Raw genomic sequence first — 21,086 nt, 5'->3', positions numbered from 1 at the left:
GGAAGACTTTGTAGGTTGTTTACATCTGAAGAAATCTAAGATGCCATAGAAGGTTGTCTGATATTTTTTGAAAGAAGGAAACAGAATATGGGAAGACCATCTGCAGCAGTGTGCAGTAAATACAGAGTGATTCCTATGTTCAATTTCTATTGGCAGAAACTTAAAACAGAGCCTTAATTTCGTCCTGATTTTCCAAGCACTGAGTCTTCAAAGTCTTTTCTAATCTTGTTGAAGTCACTTCAAACCAGCATCATATTTATTTGATAATGTTTATTTCCTATCTGAATGCTTACTGGAACTTTTTGAACATTCTGGGTATTCTTCTCCCATCTCTCCCCTCCTTTTTTGAGTTTGACTAAATCTATGATGTTTTAGAAAGATTACAGAAACTGTTTTTTTCTTTCTTTAAAGTTATATACTAATTTCAACAAGTTACTTAGCTTTTCAATAATCTCTTCTCTGTTACTTACCTGAAACTACTGCGAGATTTCAAACTACCAGATGTAAATGCAGTTGTGGGTTGTTTTTTTTATTTTTATCTTCACTAGATTAAGTCTCTGTGTAAATCTCATTAGAGAGATCCATATCCCAGTTCCTAGATTTTAATGAATCATCCATATAATGTCAGTCTCACCTCTGTGCCTGGCAAAATCTTGGAGCAGATTCTCCTAGAAGACATGCTAAGGCACATGAAAAACAAGGAGGTGGTTGGTGACAGCCAGCATGGCTTCACTAAGGGGAAATCCTGCCTGACCAATTTGGTGGCCTTCTATGATGGGGCTACGAAACTGATGGACAGGGGCAGAGCAGTTGATGTCATCTATCTGGACTTGTGCAAAGCCTTTGACACTGTCCCACATGACATCTTTGTCTCTAAATTGGAGAGACATCAATTTGATGGGTGGACCACTCGATGGATAAAGAACTGGCTGGACGGCCGCACGCAAAGAGTTGTGGTCAATGGCTCAATGTCCAGCTGGAGACCCGTAACGAGTGGTGTCCCTCAGGGATCGGTGTTGGGACCGGTCTTGTTCAACATCTTTGTCGGTGACATGGACAGTGGGACTGAGTGCACCCTCAGCAAGTTTGCCGATGACACCAAGCTGTGTGGTTCGGTTGATACGCCGGAGGGAAGGGATGCCATCCAGAGGGACCTTAACACGCTTGTGAGGTGGGCTGATGCCAACCTGATGAAGTTTAACCATGCCAAGTGCAAGGTCCTACACGTGGGTCGGAGCAATCCCAGGCACGGCTACAGGTTGAGCAGAGAAGAGATTCAGAGCAGCCCTGTGGAGAAGGACTTGGGGGTGTTGGTGGATGAAAAAATGAACATGAGCTGGCAGTGTGTGCTCACAGCCCAGAAAGCCAACTGTATCCTGGGCTGCATCAAAAGGAGCATGATCCATGGTCGAAGGAGGTGATCCTGCCCCTCTACTCTGCTCTCGTGAGACCTCACTTGGAGTATTGTGTGCAGTTCTGGTGTCCTTAACATAAAAAGGACATGGAACTGTTGGAACAAGTCCAGAGGAGGGCCACGAGGACAATCAGGGGACTGGAGCACCTCCCGTATGGAGACAGGCTGAGAAGGTTGGGGCTGTTCAGCCTGGAGAAGAGAAGGCTGCATGGAGACCTCATAGCAGCCTTCCGGTATCTGAAGGGGGCCTACCAGGATGCTGGGGAGGGACTCTTCTTTAGGGACTGTAGTGACAGGACAAGGGGTAACGGGTTCAAACTTAACCAGGGGATGTTTCGATTGGATGTAAGGAAGAAATTATTTACTGAGAGGGTGGTGAGGCACTGGAATGGGTTGCCCAGGGAGGTTGTGAATGCTCCATCCTTGGTGGTGTTCAAGGCCAGGTTGGATGAGGCCTTGGGTGATATGGTTTAGTGTGGGGTGTCCCTGCCCATGGCAGGGGGGTTGGAACTAGATGATCTCAAGGTCCTTTCCAACCCTAACTATTCTATGATTCTATGATTCTATGATTCTATGACAGAGGTTTGCTTTAAATTTAAGCAATTCAAATCAGCATTGTATCGAGTGTTCTCCTGTTAGATTAGAATTAGTGTGAAAACTGTAATTAAGGTATTTGAACATTTGAACTTTAATTTAAAAGGGTGGTACTTAATTTCTTCAGAAGATACTTTTGGTTGGGGTTTTTTTGGCCCTTTTTTTAAGAGGGTATTTGCTTTTATTCCACTAATGACAAGAGCAAAGACTCTTTAAACATCTCATTGTGTGACTGTTTTGGTTATTTAAGAATTCAGATTTTACCAATTTCATGATATTGTTCCATGTGGAACATAGAATGTGGAAGTGGAACTAGAACATGGAAAATGTGGAATCATTCTCCTGTGGACAACATAATTTACTCTTTTCTTTTTTTCCCAAATACAACTTTTTCAAGCCCTGTTATATACCTATATCCTAGAGAGCAAAAAACCTGTATTTGCAGCAAAATTTTTTCTCTATCAACATGTAAAATACACTAAGAAATAGAGACAATAGTAGTGAAGAAGGTTTAGAAGCAATATATTGCATGGTTTCATGTTAATGATAGACTCTTTCAGAAGTTTTAGTTTGACCAGCTACTGCAGTGGTTGTATCTTATTACTGCATTTCATGCAGTTGGCGTGGAAAGGGCTGACTATTTACCAGCACATTTTAACAAAAAGAGAATTTTGCTGTGATTTAAAATCTATGTTATTTTAAAATCAATTAGGAAATCTACGCAAACTAGGACTTGTTATTTCTGAAACAGCAGAAATGCTTCAAAATGCTATTGGCAGTTCATAGTGTTCAGGAGTGGTCTTCCTTGCCATTTGGACTTGTTAAGTGATGGTTCTAAGCTAACTAAAAATATCCCTATTGAATTTTATATGCATATGTATATATTTGTGTGTGTTTGCAGAAAAGGGAACAGTGAAAAGAAAATGTAAAAGAAATATTTCAACAATTCATATTTACAGTGGAATATCTGTTCATATCTTTTCCACAGAGTAAATTTCCCAAGTAGTGAAACACAAAACCTGCATGAATTCATTTTCAGCCATCCCTTTGATATGGTTTTCCCTTAGGGCTGCTGGGAAGATTCCTAGATTTTCTGGTTGTATGCTGGTTATTTTGAACTTTTCAAGTGGAAGAACTGAAGGAAGAGTAGGTATTCTCATAAAATAAGGAATCCATAGCTCAAAATATTTATTCTTAAACAAAGAAGACAGAAACAGGATGGCTAAATGCCATGGAGACCAAAATTTCTATTATTTCAAATCCAAAATATCTTTAAAACCCTCAAACATCTTTAGTATCTCTCTACAATCTCCACAAACATAAGAACTCTGATTCTTCTGCAAGTCTGGCAGCACTAGCATGTGTGAGGGGTATTAAATATGGCAAGCTTTCAATCCCAGCGTGTATTTTTAATTCATTCTGTGATGAGAATCTAAATGTCGTCTCTTTTTTTTATGTCTAGTTTAATTGCCCAGATGTTTTTCACATCTGAGAGATTACCCTTCTCTGGCTGCATGAGCAAGGAGGCAGTTATTTTGGAACAGATGATCCCTTGTCTACAAGGCATTTGAGATATTACATGAGGAATAGGAGAGAAATATTGAAATATCCTTAGGTGGAAAGTTAATAACATACTGGGATAAAATCTTGAGTATATTTCGGCTGACTTTATTGAAAACAGACTTTCATCGGTGGTTGTGGTAGCAATGCTTTTAAAATAGAAGCAGAAGGCTCTTCCCTGTCAAAGATTTATATACAAACTAAAATAATTAAGTACCTAAGGGTAAGTGTGAAAGTGATAATCTTCTGTTGAATGACTCACAGGACAGTAGGTTTATGCTGCATCTTTTTTAAAGCTCCTTAAAGGCTGGTGATACTACTGAAGTTAAAGCCTTTTTGCTTGCAGTTATAGGAAGTGACTAACAGTGTTCTGTTGTAGAACAAGAGATACACACAATGGCAATAAGTATTTATTTCAATATCTGTAACAAAAATACTGTGGATGCTTTTGTTAAATGAGATCCATTTTTTTACTTAGCAACCTTGCCATTTTACGCTTTCTCTTGCTCAGGGTGGATGCACTGTGAACATGAACAACACTGCAGCTTTTTAGACCTTATGTTTCTTAAAAGAAGGAACATGCTCAATGTTGACATGAGGGGGCATAAGCTTTTGTCCTTCCATTTTTCAGGGCAGAGACAAGTGGAAGACAACACTAAAATATTTCTGAACCTCTTTCAGAAAAGGTGGCTGAAACAGAGATATGAAATTACTCTTTGGAGGAAAATCAGTACTTCCATGAGGTTCTTCATATGCAGTGATAATTACTTTACAGTGTTAGCTTCTTTTTGGATGGTACTCTGTACGTGTTCCACTGAGCTTGTCATGGGGTTTCCAGCCAGCCCAGATTGGAAAAGTCATTTTAGCACCTTGTTTACAGCTTATGCAAGAGCAAGACAGACTATCTTACCCAATTAGTTGCAAAGATGTATAACTGTCTTTTCTCATAAGCTTAAAATTATACAAATCATAGACAAAGAAGGAGTCTTAAACAAACTACTTTTGAACACTTTATAATGTCTACATATTGGCACAATTTCCAGTAAGCTGTGGAGAGAATAAACATTCAAATACCTTGTTTGTGAAAGCAAATGCCTTTAAGAACAAACTGAACTGAAATGGCAGTTTAGTTAAGAAATCCTAAAGTTCTTGGAACTCCTAAGTGCTGTTTTTAATAGTGGCACTACAATTGTGTGATTACATTGTGCACTTCACAAACAGAAGATTTTAGTAGGTTTTACAAGGCTTTACTAGGCATATCTAGAATTTCTCTAGACTAGAGAAAACAGTCTAAAATCAACTAAATATATGTTATATGTAAATATAAAGGAAATACACAAAAAACTTAGAAACATGTTAATCACTGCAGACACAGTATAATTATGGTGATGACTACTATTAAAAGAATACATTAGATAAAGGAAATTAAACAAAAGATAAGGTGTACTTGGAAAGTAAGAAGTGTGGAAATATGCTATGAAATAATATAACTGAATGGTCTGGATGAAAAGAAAAAGCAAAACACAATGTTGTAGTGTACTGAGTGAGTACAGTTATGGGACATCCAAGGGCAAGGGGTATGGATATGGCATAAGTATTACTTGCTTTGATAGAAGGCAATGAAAGTTTAATAAATAGTTTAAGTAAGAACGGATACTGTAATCCCACAATAAATACAAGGATTAATGAGATCAGGAAGAGAAGCAGTGTTTTCTGATTTCAAGCAATATCTATCCATGTGAAATTGATGAGAATTAAATAGCTGAATTTTAAAATCTGGTAGAATATAATACAGTGGAAATTTTAAATCATATGAAATATGAAGAGAATATAACCAGTGAAGTTGTTGGTCATCTTCACACTGACTTCAGCAAGTATTTTAATTTTGTAGTCTCATTTCAAGCTTTTCAAAATTCTTTATCTCATGTTTTGAATCAAACCTTCACATTAATGAAAAACAGTCTGCAAGTAAATACTATTTTGAATGCTAATTCTGAAATCTAGATTAAAAAGATCACAGTTTATGATACCAGTTATTTCAGCATGAAGTTTGCCTTATAAAAGTAAGTGTCATGTTTTCATCATTTGATCAGACCAGTCAGGTACTTCATGCTGTCTATTTCGAATATAACCAATTTGGTCTGCCAAGGTGAAGAGCATTACAGAATGGATTAACATATGAAAGTAGGGATTAAAGTGCATGTTGCATGGATTCCATTGGCAGGATTTTTTTTATTTTACAGACTATCAAAGTAGACCTATCAAAGCCAAACTTAGCTGCTTGTTTTTTCCATAGTTGGAAGTAAAAATATATTTTCTGATATATGCACAGTGTGTTACATCCTGCTAGCCATTGCTGAGAATTAGCCAAGTTGCTTTCTCTTGCAGCATACGAATAATTATCTTTTGGTACTGTTTGGATATGGAGTAAAAGGAATAATAGAACTTTCATATATCATGGAAATATATTTCATATATATGCATAGGAATATAAGAACAAGTATTGCATCCAATATGAAGCATTACATTCCTTAATAAGTCATGTGTTATCTCACAAAGTACTTTCTCATTGTCATGGTTCTGCTCTTCTTTTTATTGGAAAAAATCTAGTTTTATTTTGGTCACAAAGGAGCTGTTATTTGACTTTTTCTTTAAAGCTGGCATTGAATTAACAGAACAGTACTTATGTAATTGATAGCTATCCTGACTTAGATACAGAAAAAGTGGCACAGATTCTGAATTACGGAGCTACATCATAACGATGAGCCAAAGTTCACACTGCTTTCCACACCTGGTCTGGTGAGATGCATAGCAATTAACAGTGCATGCTATTAAGTTTGTCTCTCTCTCTCCTCTCTCACTTCTTTAGTATTCTTTCTTCTCTGATTCAAGTGAAGAAGCCTCAGGAAGAGATTTCTAGAAAAAAACAGAGAACTATATGCACATTTGCTTATTTTAAAAGTCTTATTCCAGTAGCTATATTTGGTGGGAGGTACTAGATTTCTAGGATGAAGATCTTAGGATAGTTTCGTTTTGTAAAGTGACTGGTGCACAAACTGCATTCCAAGAGATTTTTTTAAAGTGCTAAATAAAACAGCTGAGCTTAAATAATAAATAATAGCACATAAAGGAGATTTAAAAATAGCTTGAGTATATGAGGGAGATGCAGAAAGATATAAATAAAAGACTCCTAGCAATGAAGGTTGATAACAAATGAAAGTTTGCAGGCACTGATAGGAAAATAAATTCTCTAAGCTAACTTGCAGTAGAAGATGAAATTTGCTATACATGTCCAATGAGGTAAATAAAGCCCTAATTTTTTTCTAAGAGGATCTTCCATTCCCTATATATCTATGATATACTGATATTTGTAGTAAAAGAGTGATATACTGAGATATTTGTAGTAAAAGAGTAATCACACTACATAAGAAGCATCTTTTCTGCATATAAATATGCAAAAGCCAAGACAAAAATATTGGCTGTATCCTTCTTCTGTTATCAAGGAAAGTTACTTTAGAGTGTAGCAAGTGTACACAAAGTGTAAAATCTAATGAGATTTCTGCTTAGTACTTCTGAGAAAGGGTTCTGCACATTTAAATGCTCAACACGAAGACAAGCTTGTGAATATGCCATAAAGAAGATGACTTAATGAGCCCAAATATATACACATGTGTATAATTGAAGAGATGGCATCTGGTTTGTTTGTACTTTGTTATGAAATGTATATTCCATTTCCCTGAAAGAGCATGCTGAGCAGCTGAGTGCTTGTGGTTTTTTTTTTCAGCTGATATCACCCCGCTAGCAGGGGGGGCTTGCTATGAGCATGCTTGGGGAAGAAAAGCTTTGAAGACTGCAAAAGACAAAGCAAGAAAACTGGTCTAGTATTTAATGGATAAGAAAGCATAACACCTGTAGAAGGGAGGTAGGCCTACAGACAGACTGCAAAGCTGGCTGAAAGAAAAAGCATGTCCTAAGGACTAGAGCAGTTAGCAACTGCTGTTTACTGAGAACAGGAGTATAGAAAAAGACCTGTCCTGCTAGGACACAGTGACTTATGAGATCTTTTAACAATTATTCTTGTTGTCTACTTTTTCTCAGAAAACGGATTTTCTATATAAAAGGAAAATTGCTTATAGTCTGAGAAAATTTGGGGTTTGAATGTAGAGGCCTTTTCTGACATTTTGGGATGTTCATGTTAAAAAGGATCTATTGGCAGATCTACATTTCAGCTTTGACCCATGTACTGATTTTGGCTGGGATAGTGTTAATGTTCCTGAAAACTGATCAAAAGAGTGTTGAGAACACAAGGATGTTTTAGATATTGCTGTACAGAGCTTAAACAGAGTCAAGACCTTTTCTGTTTCTCATGCTGCACCTCCCAGTAAATAAGCTGGGGACAGGCAATAATTTGGGAGGGGACACAGCTGGGACATCAGGTTCCAGTTGACCAAAGGGGTGTTCCGTGCCCTCCGATATCATACTCAGTGGTAAAAGCTGGAAGGGGAGGACATTCAGGGTCTTCCTAAGTAAACATTAGGTTGGAGCCCTGGTTTCCTGGAAATGGCCCAAAGCAGCCAGTGAATTCTGTAATCTGCCTTGCTTATACGGCAGCTTTTGCTCTACCTATCAAACTGTCTTTATTGCAACCCATAAATTTTCTCACTTTTAACTTTTCCAATTCTCTCCCCCGTCCCACCAGGGGGAGAGTGGTTGAGCGAATATGTGGGACTTAGCTGGAGTTACACAACACCCCGTCCTTAGGGTCAGTCAAAACACATAAGGTTTTCATCGTAATATTTTATTTTGATATAGAATATCTTACTGCTTTCTGGTTACAAATGCACAATGCAATTATTTATGTCAGATAATTTAATGATGCAACAGATGGCTATTTCACATTGAGTCTTTAAGTACAGAGCTTTCATAACCCAGAAATATTGATTGGAAAAATCTTGTTCATAATAAATAGCTTTTCAGCCTTTTCCAGTCCCAAAATCTGGGAAGGAACAGCAGAAGGTTAATAGATCTAATTTGCATCAGACCTGAACCAAAATAAATCATTTACTTTGCTCTGTCTGCTTCTCTGTCTTTTTACAAGAAAGGGAATTGTTACAAATACTTTGCTTCATAGATGACCAAATATAGTTAGAGATGTTGTTACATATATTTATTTGGAAATATGCTACCATATGTCTTTACATAAACAGTATGGAAAACACATTTGTTAGGTGGGTGGGGTTGTTTTGCATTAAGTGGCCAGGATTTGTATTAACACATGGGATTTACCTTTCTAAATGCAGTACTTGCAAAGAAGTATTCTGAAATTTTTTTAGAAATAATGAAAACCAAGTATGTATTTTATTGAAGATTGATACAAAAATGGGTTGCTAACTTCTGTTTCCGTGTTGTTTTTTAGGATTTATTTATACCTGTGGTGGAACTCTAAAAGGACTTAATGGCACTATAGAAAGCCCTGGCTTCCCATATGGATATCCAAATGGTGCCAACTGTACATGGGTTATAATAGCAGAAGAAAGAAACAGAATACAGATCGTCTTTCAGTCTTTTGCTCTAGAAGAAGAATATGATTATTTGTCATTATATGATGGGCATCCTCACCCTGCAAACTTTAGGACAAGGTAAACAATAAACATTATTAAAACTTAATTTATATTCATATCCTAAAATATCTGAGAAAATATTTAACTTCTTTGAATTATGAATTCTTTCTTGTTTAGACTTTAAGGTGCATTTTCCTTAACTAATAATAAATGTCATAAAATCTATGTGATGCACTTTAATTCTAGTTAAGGTAAGTGCTTGCAGCCCAGAAAGAAAATAATTTCTTGTGCTGCATAGAAAGAAATGTGGCCAGCAGGCTGAGGGATCTGAATCTGCCTACTCTTCTTTGCTCTCACATCCAGCTCTGGGGCCACCAGCACAGGAAAGACATGGACCTGTAGAAGCAGGTCAAGAGGAAGGCCACAAAGATGTTCAGAGGGATGAAACACTTCTATGAGGAAAGGGTGACAGAGTTGGGATTGTTCAGCCTGGAGAGGAGAAGGCTCCAAGGAGACCTTATAGCAGCCTTCTAATACCTAAAGGGGGCTTATATGAAAGACGGCGAGGGACTTTTTACGTGCATATAAGGTTAAGACAAGGGGAAATGGCTTTAAACTGAAAGAGGCGAGATTTAGATTAGACATTAGGAAAAATATTTCCTTATGAGGTTAGTGTAGGAACACTGGCACCGGTGTCTGCCTTATCCCTGGCAGTGTTCAAGGCCAGGTTGGATGGTGCTTGGAGCAACCTGGTCTAGTAGAAGGTGTTCCTGCCTGTGGCAGGGGGATAGCACTAGATGGTCATTAAAGGTGCCTTCTAAGCCAAACCATTCTGTCTTTTTTGGTTCTATGATACTGTGATGAAAAATGTAACACATATTCCTAATCATGGAACATTCAGTTTCATTTTACTTTGCATAGTGCTGCTCTAATAAAGGGATGTGTTTCCATAATACAGTTGGTTCACTGATAATGATAAAACTTACATGGGGTCTGATCACATGTAGGAACCCAAAAAGGCCCTCACTGTCAATCAAGACTTCTATTGGTTAATTCACTCTAAATTGTGATTTCAGAGTATAGTTTCTGTGCAAGTACAAAAGAATAAAACTTTTATTACTATTAGGAACTTACATTTCTGAGTTACAGTTTTAATGAGCATCAGAAAAAAACAGGTGGAGGAAGCTAGGAAGAAAGAAGGAAGAGGAAAATAATATCTTGCAAAGACAAAAGTTTTTTCTTCGTATGTCTTGTTCAAGCTACAGAGAAGGATTATGCATATCTGTGTGCAAGTGTATGCTCATATCTGTGTGTATCTATCTGTCCACATAGATATGTAGATACCTATGTACATATATAGATATATGTGTGCAGAATTTTTTTATATCAAACTAAGCCTTCAAAGCTGGAGCTTTGGTATATATGTATTTATATATGTATATATTTTTAATGTCATTATCTTTAGAATTATGTCAAGGAAGCCTGGCATGCTCAAAAGTTTTGGTATTGTATATTTAGGATGCCACTATATGCTGGTGAAGAATAGGATAAAGATTTCTGTAGAAAAGAATAAAGAAAGTCAGCACTTAAAAAGGAAAAGATGATTAAGTCTTCATAGGTCTTGAAAGAGACTACTTTTGCAAGACTTACAAGATCTTGCCAGTGTGTGGGTGCAGTAGAAAAATAGTACATATTTGTGTGAGTGGAGCGCTGTGTTTTAAATTAAGGAAGTGTGATAGTGAAATTATGCAAGCTTTACTAAATCGTGGTGACGTTTATTTTCTCAGATTGCTGTAGCAAGTAGTAAGGTCATATTTTCTAGAGTTTTTTGCAAAAGATTTTTACTTAACTAAAGTTTTACAGAGGTACAGCTGATTGTGGAAACTTTCTAGAATGGGAGTGGATTTTATCATTTTACTTATTGATATTAGTGAAAGTGTAATTAGATTACACTAGTCACACACCCCTTAATTTTGCAGCAGGAAAAAAAATGTTTTCAGGGGACTATATCTGTATATAATATATACATTATTTGTATATAATATATTCTATAAAAGTGTATATATATAATTTGTATATTTGTAAAATATATAACATGACAGCTAAAAAAAAATCTCAGACAAGGCCACTATTTCTTTTCCCACTTCAATATTTTGATTGAAAGAGTTTCTACATGACTGAAAAAGATTTTGCATTTGGGCTATTTCTGAAGCTCATAACCTCTAGCACTGTCTTGATCCAGTTTTGTTCTTTGTTTCATTGATCTCCTCAGAACTGCATCTTGTTGAAATCTGCAGTCATTGACTATTTTCAGTGAATGCTTAACAGCCTTAACTGGTTTTGATGGCACTTAAATGGCATCTTAACAATAACAAATGGAAGAGAAGCATGTCAGGTGTGGCTATTACAGGAAGTGTACAGTCAATATTACATTTACATGCTTGTATTACTATATATGCTTCATTTAGCATAGACCTTTTCCTCAAACTATAAATAGAGAAAATACAGAATAGTTTAAACTGTGAACTAAATGCAAAATAATAATGTCTTTCCATAAATCACAGTTGTAAACACCTACAAAAAATTTGCGAAAAGACAGTGTTACTTCCTGTATTTAAACCAAGCTTTCAGCAAAATGTCATACTTGGGAGTGTTTATGGGTCAGATCATAAATGCTGTCTAATTTTAGGGCTTTCTTGTTGCCTTCCCTGTGCAACTTTGTGAATTTTTTTGTAACCTTTCTTTCACATTTATACACTTAATTTCCCCTAAAAAAAAAAAAAAAAAAAAAGAGAGTTCAGTTTTAAATGATTACTTGTAATTTGCAACTTTGTGTACACCTTATTCAGGAAGGTAGGTAATACTTCTGGCTGCTATTCTGAGTGAAAGTGTTTACACCCAGTCGAGGTGTAAGGCATGGGTTGGACTCGATGATCTTGAAGGTCCCTTCCAACCTGGTAATTCTGATTCTGATTCTGATTCTGTTGCATTTCCAGATAGAGCTCCAATTCCATTTTTTCAAAATGTATGCCTTTCACATAATTTCTGTGTGTTACTAGATCAGTTGTTTCAGACAAGCTTTTTGAAGATGCATATCAATAACACTCTTTCAATTTTCTGGGTGCCCAGCCTGAAAACCAAGAGCTTTGTTTCCACAAGTGGTAAGAAATCCCACTTTTAACTGAAGTTAATGTAAGGCATGATTGGAATTGATAAAATCACATAAACCAACTGCTTTGCAAAAAGTCACACGGTGATACCTCTTGCATATTATGAAAGTATATTTAGTATACCTTGTAAATAATTTACTGTTGTACTTCCTGCCATATATTAGGGAATGGCAGGAGCAGGGCAGCTCCAGGAGGGGCACAATCCTGCAGGTGCTGAACACAAGGGGCAGAGCCGGCACCTGATAACAGAGTCAGTGCCCTACAAGGCAAGTGATGAACCAAGTCCAGAGTCCCTCCAAGGAGTCTAGCTGTGAACAAAGAGAAACGGGGCCAGTTAAGCTCCCCACAGAGTAGGACTGAGAGGCAAGGACAGAGCTGTAGCAGGGACTGGATGGCTGATTGTGGGCTGAAACGAAGTCCCAAGAGCCATGGACAGTGGTGGGACTCCCAGTTGAGGCTAGTCAGGACCAGGAAGGACTATTGGTTTCCTCAGGATCCTGAAATATTTTTTAAAATCTAGGAGAAAATTATTTAATACTTGCCTTTAAAGCAAGTACTTTATATAAGTATTTAATAATTTTAGAAGTGTTTAATAATTTAATACTTACCTTTAAAGCAAGCTTTAGATATTGTACAAAACCAAATACGGGACTAACTACATCAATTGTTCATTGGGTACTCCATGTCACTCCTTGAACAGTCACATGGAAACCATAAAAACTGCTATTAGTGTCTGTGTTCTAGTGCGTATCTAGGCGGATGAGAGAATGGCCACATCAGTTCTGATATTTTCTTGCAAGTATTTTACTTTACAACTTGAGTAATACTCAGTTTTCTTCTTTTTTAAAAAGAAATTTCTGAGCATAACCGTCAGGATCTGACTGGAGAAAAACCGAGTGTCAGAAACGTCACTTGTGATCCCCAGAGTGAAATTACGATGCAAGCAAGGTCAAGTACCACAACCGATGTTTGTTTATTGCCTTTTATAAGGGCAATTATTATTAAAAAAGAAATTATTATTAAAAAAAAAGTGATAAGACAGATGGGAAAAAAGATAGAAAGTAAGCAAGCATTCAGAGTTCAGATAGACAGTCACCAGCATGGATCCAGTAGTGTCCTGAGGCTCTGTAGTTATTGTCTTCATTGGTGGGTGTCCCCCAGGGTCCTTAGTCATCATCAGTGGTGAGTGTCCACAATGGTGATTACCTTTTTCCCCTTTTACAATGCATTACGGGAAGTACCTCTGTTCTTAATGTCATGTACTGAACATTCCTGATTGATCACATGCACCATTTCACTGGCCTCGAAGCCAGGTCTTCCTGTAGCAATTTTTGAGATAATGGGCAGCAATTCCTCACACCAGTTCTTGAGGTAATGCGCAGAGGAGTCTTAGCTCCTCCCACCCATCTCTCAGGCAATGGATAGTGGAGTCCCATTTCAGCTTCTTACACCAATCTTTGAGACACTGGCTGCTGGAGTCTGATTTCAGTTCAGTCTCTCACACTAATGCATGATATATTATCAGTAAATACCAAAGAGTATGTTTGTCTTTTTTTTTTTTTTTTTTTTTTAAGGAGTAAGGTGCTTAAACTTGAGAATTATTTTTAAGAGATGTCATACTTAATAGTTTTTTAAAATTAAACTTTTGCCTTTAATTAATTACCCCAACTTGCAGCGTGATATTAGAAATATCTTTAAATGATTGAATAACCTGTGATTATATATCCAAGCTGTGTTCACAGTTCCAAGGGAATGCATTTTCCAAAATCACCAGTACCTAAACAGTTAATTGATTTGAAATTTAAATATTCATCACAAAATTAACATTGCATTGAAATCAATAAAACAAATTAATATATATTTTAAACAGAGAAAAAAAACCCCTGCATAGCTGCTTCAATTATATTGGGATAAACTCAATAATTCAAACTAGTATATTTTTGTGTCATTGTGTTGACTAAAATAATCTTTCATACATTTATGTTCAGAAAGTCATTTTGTAGTAGCCAAAATTATATATTTTTCTAAAGTGAAAATTATATAGAAAATGACAAGTCTACCAGAATGTTCTGGAAAAAAAAAATCAGAAAATTTCACTATGTGTGGTCTTCAAAAGGACATACATAGTATGGGAGTTTGGAAAGCTCTATTGTTAGCAAAAGGGTATAATCATTTTGTGACAGCTATTCATTTATTTGCATAAGTGAAAAGAAGTATGAATAAATTCAAAACTAAACCTAAATAAAACTAATTTTTTTTTTTTTTTTTTTTTTTAATTTCTTAGCATATGGAATAACAGATATTGCTTTTCTTTGAATGGGTGGTACTGACTATAAAATTAAAATTAATTTCTTTGATCCAACTAATGAAAAGCAGAGAAAAAAAAAGGAGATTTCTACTCCCATTTTTTAATGTAAAATTACAATGAATCCTTAATATTGATCAATATTAAATATTATTAAGTTTGCAGGCTGTTTACTTGACTCTTGGCTGAGGTTATCCTTACTGAAATGGGTATGGAAAACTGTTGGACATGCCAGGACAAGAAGCAAAACTGGCTGCTCTGACCGTGCCATAGGAATTGGACCTGCTTCAGTGGTCTACCAAACCACAGTAGGTGCAGTATGAGTGCTTTCCTTGGCTGGTAAGGGAACACCCAGATGGACGACTTGAGCACCCTGTTGTTACCCCATTAGTGCCTTCTCCTGGCCTAATAAAATTGTCAGATACCTGTCTCTCCATTATAAATGTGCCAGGTATTACTGACAATATAATCAAACATTGTGGTTTAGCTCAAAACAGATTTAAGGTATCCTTTCTCTGAATAATTTATATTATTTTGATTTTACAGCTTTGAAATGCTAGCACCATCCACCCTTTTTTCTACATTTAAATTTTATTGAAAAACATTCAGGGCATATGGTAAATGAAAACAAAACAAAGCAAACAACAAAAAAATCTCCCCACAATAAAATCAAGGATATTTTAATAATTTTACATTCTTAAAAATAAATAGCACTAAGTAAAATACTTACAATTTCCAGTTTTAAAAGGGTAAAAATATATTTCTGTTTGACTAGATATTGTCTATAAAACTTCATATTCTTAAATTGGAAGAATTATAATTTATATCTTGCTTGTGCTAAACTGTGGAGACCTTATAGCAGCCTTCCGGTATCTGAAGGGGGCCTACAAGGATGCTGGGGATGGACTATTCATCAGGGACTGTAGTGACAGGACAAGGGGTAACGGGTTAAAACTTAAACAGGGGAAGTTTAGATTGGATCTAAGGAAGCAGCTCTTTACTGTTAGGGTGGTGAGGCACTGGAATGGGTTGCCCAGGGAGGTTGCAAGTGCTCCATCCTTGGCAGTGTTCAAGGCCAGGCTGGATGAGGCCTTGGGTGACATGGTTTAGTGTGAGGTGTCCCTGCCCATGGCAGGGGAGTTGGAACTAGATGATCTCAAGGTCCTTTCCAACCCTAACTATTCTATGATTCTATCTTATAGAAATTTGACGACGAAGGTAGGCTAGCAAGAGAACGAATGTTGGCAATAGCAGAAACTCCCAGTGCCCTCATGTATTAGCTCTGCTTATTTTTCCATTTCTTATTCTAACTATGCTGAATATGTGTTTCTCTTTTTAATATGCAGAAGTCTGGGTCAAACAGGCCACAATTAGGCTATTCTATCAACATTAATGCAACTTCCAGCTCGTTACATGTCAGCTAATGCCACCGTGGTAGCCAGAGTAATCTTTTTCTTCTGACTCAGACTCTTTCCTTATTGTCATCCTTAGAACTTTGACCTTAATTGTTTGTGAATGTTTTTATCTATGCTATGTCCTTTACTATCTTCCAGCTAAATGCATTACCTTACTTTTCTGGGGGAACTACAGTACTACAAGATGTTGTACAGGGTGCCCAGAGCTAGTGACAATGTGCTTGTCCAGAATTAGCGATATGCTGTGATGCTGTGTTAACTCTCCTTTCTGAATCCAAACTTCGAATGTACCTTCACTTTACTTCATAGAATCATAGAGTCATAGAATCGTCAGGTTTGGAAAGGGCCTTAAGATCATCTAGTTCCAACCTCCTTCACATAGGAATATCCTTTGTAAATTCCTTTTCCTAAGAAAAATGCCTTGCTTATTTAAATCATCTAAATACCCTTTTTTGAGTATTCTTATTGTTTGTCTTACATTATTGCCATGTCAAAAGGCAGTTTCAGTTATCTATCTCCAAGTCAGTTCTGCACCTTCCATCTACTATCATAATAGGGGATCAAGTTAGCAGACTCAGTAATAATAAAATAAAGAAAAAAATGACAACTCTGTGAGGTTCCAGATTAAGCATGACGAAGACAAAAATCTCTTTGAGTTTTTGGCTATCAAGTCTTTAAGACATATCAGAGTGGAATATTTGCAGTCATTCAGGTCTTCATTCCCAACTAACCTTGACAACACAAAAGTGCAAAGCTTCCTTTTTCACTCTTTTGTTTAAATTTCTTTGGATACTGATGTAGACCAAGAGTTGTTGATAGGGAGACAATGGACCATTTACTGAACCTCAGAAAGTTTCCATTATCATCAGAGGCAACCATAGCTCTTTGATTTTTTTCTGTTCAATCTGTTTATTATGCCCTAAGTACATGTACTTTTTGTCTCTTGTCACTGCTCACTTTCTGCTGAAATTGGCAACCAGAGCAGAAGCTGTGAGCTGATTAAAATCAAATTAAGGATTCAGCACTTTGGAAACACCTTGGAACCTCTCTGATTACTGAGTCATTGATTTTTCTTTCTGAAAGAAAGCTGATCCACAGTTCTCTAGTTTTCTCCACTATTCGCATGGAAAGAGAAGAAAAGGAATTTCACTTGAGAATTTAGAGACCAGTGAAATAAAAAAAATGGGATTTATCTCTTATGAAGAAAGAGAAAATATAAAGGTATAAGTGGTAGTCAAAGACTAATGAATAGATAAGGAAAAAAGAAAAAAAGAACAAAGACCAAAGCAGACTAGGAGAGAACAATGATATTTAAAGTAAGAAAAGAGGCACAGTGAACTAGCAATCAGTGGAAAATGGTGGGATAGATAACAGAACTGGGATAGATAACAGAACTGAGTGATCCTAAACAAGAACATTTCCACTGCATAAACAGAAAAATAAATATGGCAATGGTGTAAACAGAAGATGTGTAAAATGTTGAAAATGGACTGAACAGTGTAGGGACACAGCAACAAATACAGCAAAGCTTGTGCATAAGATAATTGAAAAAAAGAATTAGCAGAATGTAATTGTAAACAGCTATTCATCTGTAAGATATGGGTTCTGAGTAAGCAAGACATTTAAATGGAGATTTCTTTTTTCCAGTCTGAAAAGCTTGCTTTATGAAAAAAAAAAAAAAAAAAAATGAAGTAATAAACTTCTTTGCATTGTGATTATATATACAAAGCTGAAAGAACAGTAGTTGACATCAGTTGTGCTATACTGTTTGGAATATTTTGATATGATGTTAAATTTCTAGATACCCATTGAGAGTGAAAGGTAGAAAATAAAACTGATAAAAGAATGTGCACCAGACAAGGTGCAACTGGCCTCTTGAACTTATATTCACATTATTGCAAAGAAGCCATGATTTTTGCAGGTTAGGAAAAAAGGGTTAGACATTCATTTAGCTAGCAAGGAAGTCCAAAGTTAAATGACAATGGTTTAAAAACAAAACCAAACCAACAAAATAAGAAATTTTGTAATTATTTGAAGGTGGAGGTAACTTTTTGCTAACTAACAATACAAACAGACTTTCCCATTTCGACCTTCCATGGGATATCTTTCTCTGAAGCAACTGGGATGGCCAATTTGGCTACTTTGAAATATCTGATGGATATTGCACTAGCTTGTTTACTTGACTTCTCATTTAAGCAAGAAAAGCCTGTGAGAATTATTTTCTTGGCAACGCTGGTACCTGCAGATGAAGAGTTTATATACCATATATATAGGGAGATGAGCAGGGTCATCTCTGAGAAACAGCTCTGCTAAATATCAGTTATCAAATTTTTCTTTGTGTTGCTAAATTGCTTGATGGGATTTGAAACATCTTAAGAAGCAACATTGCTTTTCATTGTGGAGACCATTTATATACGACTTACATATATGGCATTATACCACAGCATGTCAACACAGACTGGGGCCATTAGTCTTCCACCTATGTTTCAGCTATGAAAGCTCACAGTAATAATCTTGTCCCAGAAAGTTATAGTCTATGGAAAAGACTAATGCAGGGGTGTCTACCTGTTGCAGAGACTTGCTTACATGACAGAAAAGTAACTCTTAAACCAATTGTTAAAATCACCTTGTATCATTCTAGTTGACAATATCTATGAACATGCCTCATAAAATTGATAATTGAATCAGAATGTATCTAGAACAACCATACACTATTACTGGTCTAGTTGAAGATGTCCCTGCTCATTGCAGCGGGGGGTTGGACTAGATGACATTTGAATGTTCCTTCCAACCCAAACTATTCTATAATTCTGTAACTTTTTCTCTCTTTCCTTAGTATTTGTCTTAAACATCTATACAAAGTCTGAAGTAATTTTGGTAGTTAAATATTGCTTCCTCATAATATGGAATTAATTGTGTCTAGAGAGAAATGTATATTTTATCCAGTTTTAAACAATATTAGAATTTCCTCTAAGATAAAATAAATTTGTTTTTCTTGGTCACAGTTTAAAGTCCCTTTTTGTATATCTGCCATACTAAAACTATATAAGCTTATACAAGTAGACTAGGTTTCAACTGAGACTTACAAGCAGAGAATCCTCGTCTCCTTCAGGCTTTTTTCTAATACTATAAAAGGAAGAACCTTTTCTTGCACAAATGCTGTTCATTCTTATCTGTGCTCTGCAGGAAACCAATACAGACATCAATTGCTAAAGCCTGCAGATGGACCTTTCTGTGATATTCTTTTACAAGGTGATTAAAGTTGATGAGAACTCCTCTCTAGAGTAACAAGCATCTATGTATAAAGAATGGAGACTGTATTTTTTGGTGGAGTATTGGTTGTTGGAAAAAGTGAAATGAAAAGGGCCCAAGGTGATGATCTAATTAATAAACACTAAGTATAAAAATAAGGAATGATGTGAAGAGATAGAATACATAGATAGATGGCGTCTTTGATGTATGTGTTTTATTACACCAATTTCTACAAGAAACTTTAGTAAGCAACAAGTAAGATATGAAAGGAATGAAAAGAGACAGATGCTATAAAGGGTGTAGCAGACCCATGCAAACTCCCACATACACAAAAGTGGCAAAATCCTAAGTGAAAACAGCTGTACTTCTATTTCTGTACTGTAGATGTTCATATACTGTAGTATTTTAGTTGTCATTTAGAAAGTAGTTGTTTATAAATTGCAAAAAGTTTTGTTCTTTTGAAAGGTAACAGTAAGTATTAAAGGAAAAAATTTTTGAATCATAACCACTGAAACAAGTTTCCTCCAATGGCAAAATATGGAATCAAGTCAAAGTATAGGTTTTTTTAAAATTTTGAAACTAAGTAATTTCTTAGATTACTGCCTTCATAGGAAGTGTGCAGTATGGTATTTGGTAATCCAGCTCTATAAATATAAACTGAAAAAGTCACAGTGACATGCTAATCAAGGTAATTACCTCTTATAGCCCTTTGATTATTAATAACTGCAAAAATATTCTTTGCCTAGTCCCAGTGTCATTGTAAGCTTGCATAGCAGACCATATGAAAATGAATCACAGCTGTAATAGTTTCTATTAATTATTTTTATTTCCTCTGTGACTTCAAGTGATTATCGGAAGTGAAAATATATTTAAATACAGAACTAAAAAAAAATATTTAAAATATGAAATCATCACATAGTCCTCCATGTCAAGTAAAAAAAAAAAAAAGAAAATCAAGTAAACTTTCTGATTGGCCAAAATAGAGGACCCAGAGGTATGAAAAATAGTATTATTCACTATGTACATAAGTTAAAGTTTTTTTTTTTTCCAGATAAAATACTATAAAAGGGTATTATAGAAAGGAACTATGTTTCCACACATAAATACTATATATATGCTTTATTCTCAGGGTGTGTATTATAATTTTTGTAATTATGGTGACAAATAGGGCAAAACATCAAAATGGAGATAGCTCTCTTTTTGGAGTTAAAATGGAAAAGAATGGATTTGACTAGGCTTTCCCATGAAAAATAAAGTATAAATGGATTTTTACCTTCCTGTTTCCACAATATTGCTTTCACTATCAATCAACGGTCTATAATTTATTTTTTATTCAATTCCATTGCACATTCTTTAATAAAATTGTTTTATTTGTCCTATCTTATAAACCCACTTTAATTAATTATCCTTTCATAATTTCTCTTTTTTACTACATTTCTTATCTGTAGCTCCTATCTGTGAAATTTCCACTTTTGAAGATCACTTATTTTAAGATCTCACAGTGGCCTTAACTAAAAATTACAAAAAGCCCTCAACTAAAAAAAAAATCCAGACAGGATTCTATTTGTAGCATAACAGCTTCTGTAATAAACAAGATTCTGATGGGCTTTCAGCTTTGCATATATTGAACTTTGGAGTTATATGATTGTTGAGTTTTATGTGAAGGATTTGAAAGCTTATTTATCTCTGTATTTCAGGTGAAGTAGATTTAATTTTTCTGTGACTAAGGTTTTCTTGATGGCTGTCTAGAGAAATTAAATCTGGGGGTTTTTATCTGTTTTTTTTTTTCCTCAGAATGTTATTGGACATTGTTTT

General features: G+C 35.7%; 1 protein-coding gene across 3 annotated transcripts in view; it reads left to right on the top strand.

Annotated features, from left to right (window-relative positions):
- Positions 1-21,086, top strand: part of CSMD3 (CUB and Sushi multiple domains 3) — a gene marked incomplete at both ends in the record, with an annotated part of 652,566 nt that overhangs the window by 81,638 nt on the left and 549,842 nt on the right. For all 3 annotated transcript variants that reach the window (XM_080610435.1, XM_080610434.1, XM_080610433.1), the window contains one exon: positions 8,985-9,207. In XM_080610435.1, the coding sequence (XP_080466561.1) occupies positions 8,985-9,207 (223 nt within the window). The remainder of the gene's footprint in view (positions 1-8,984; positions 9,208-21,086) is intronic.

This window comes from Psittacula echo (assembly GCF_963264785.1).
Source record: "Psittacula echo genome assembly, chromosome: 2".
In the NCBI taxonomy this organism is placed as follows: Eukaryota; Metazoa; Chordata; class Aves; order Psittaciformes; family Psittacidae; genus Psittacula; species Psittacula echo.
This window is presented reverse-complemented; position numbering and strand designations above follow the sequence as displayed.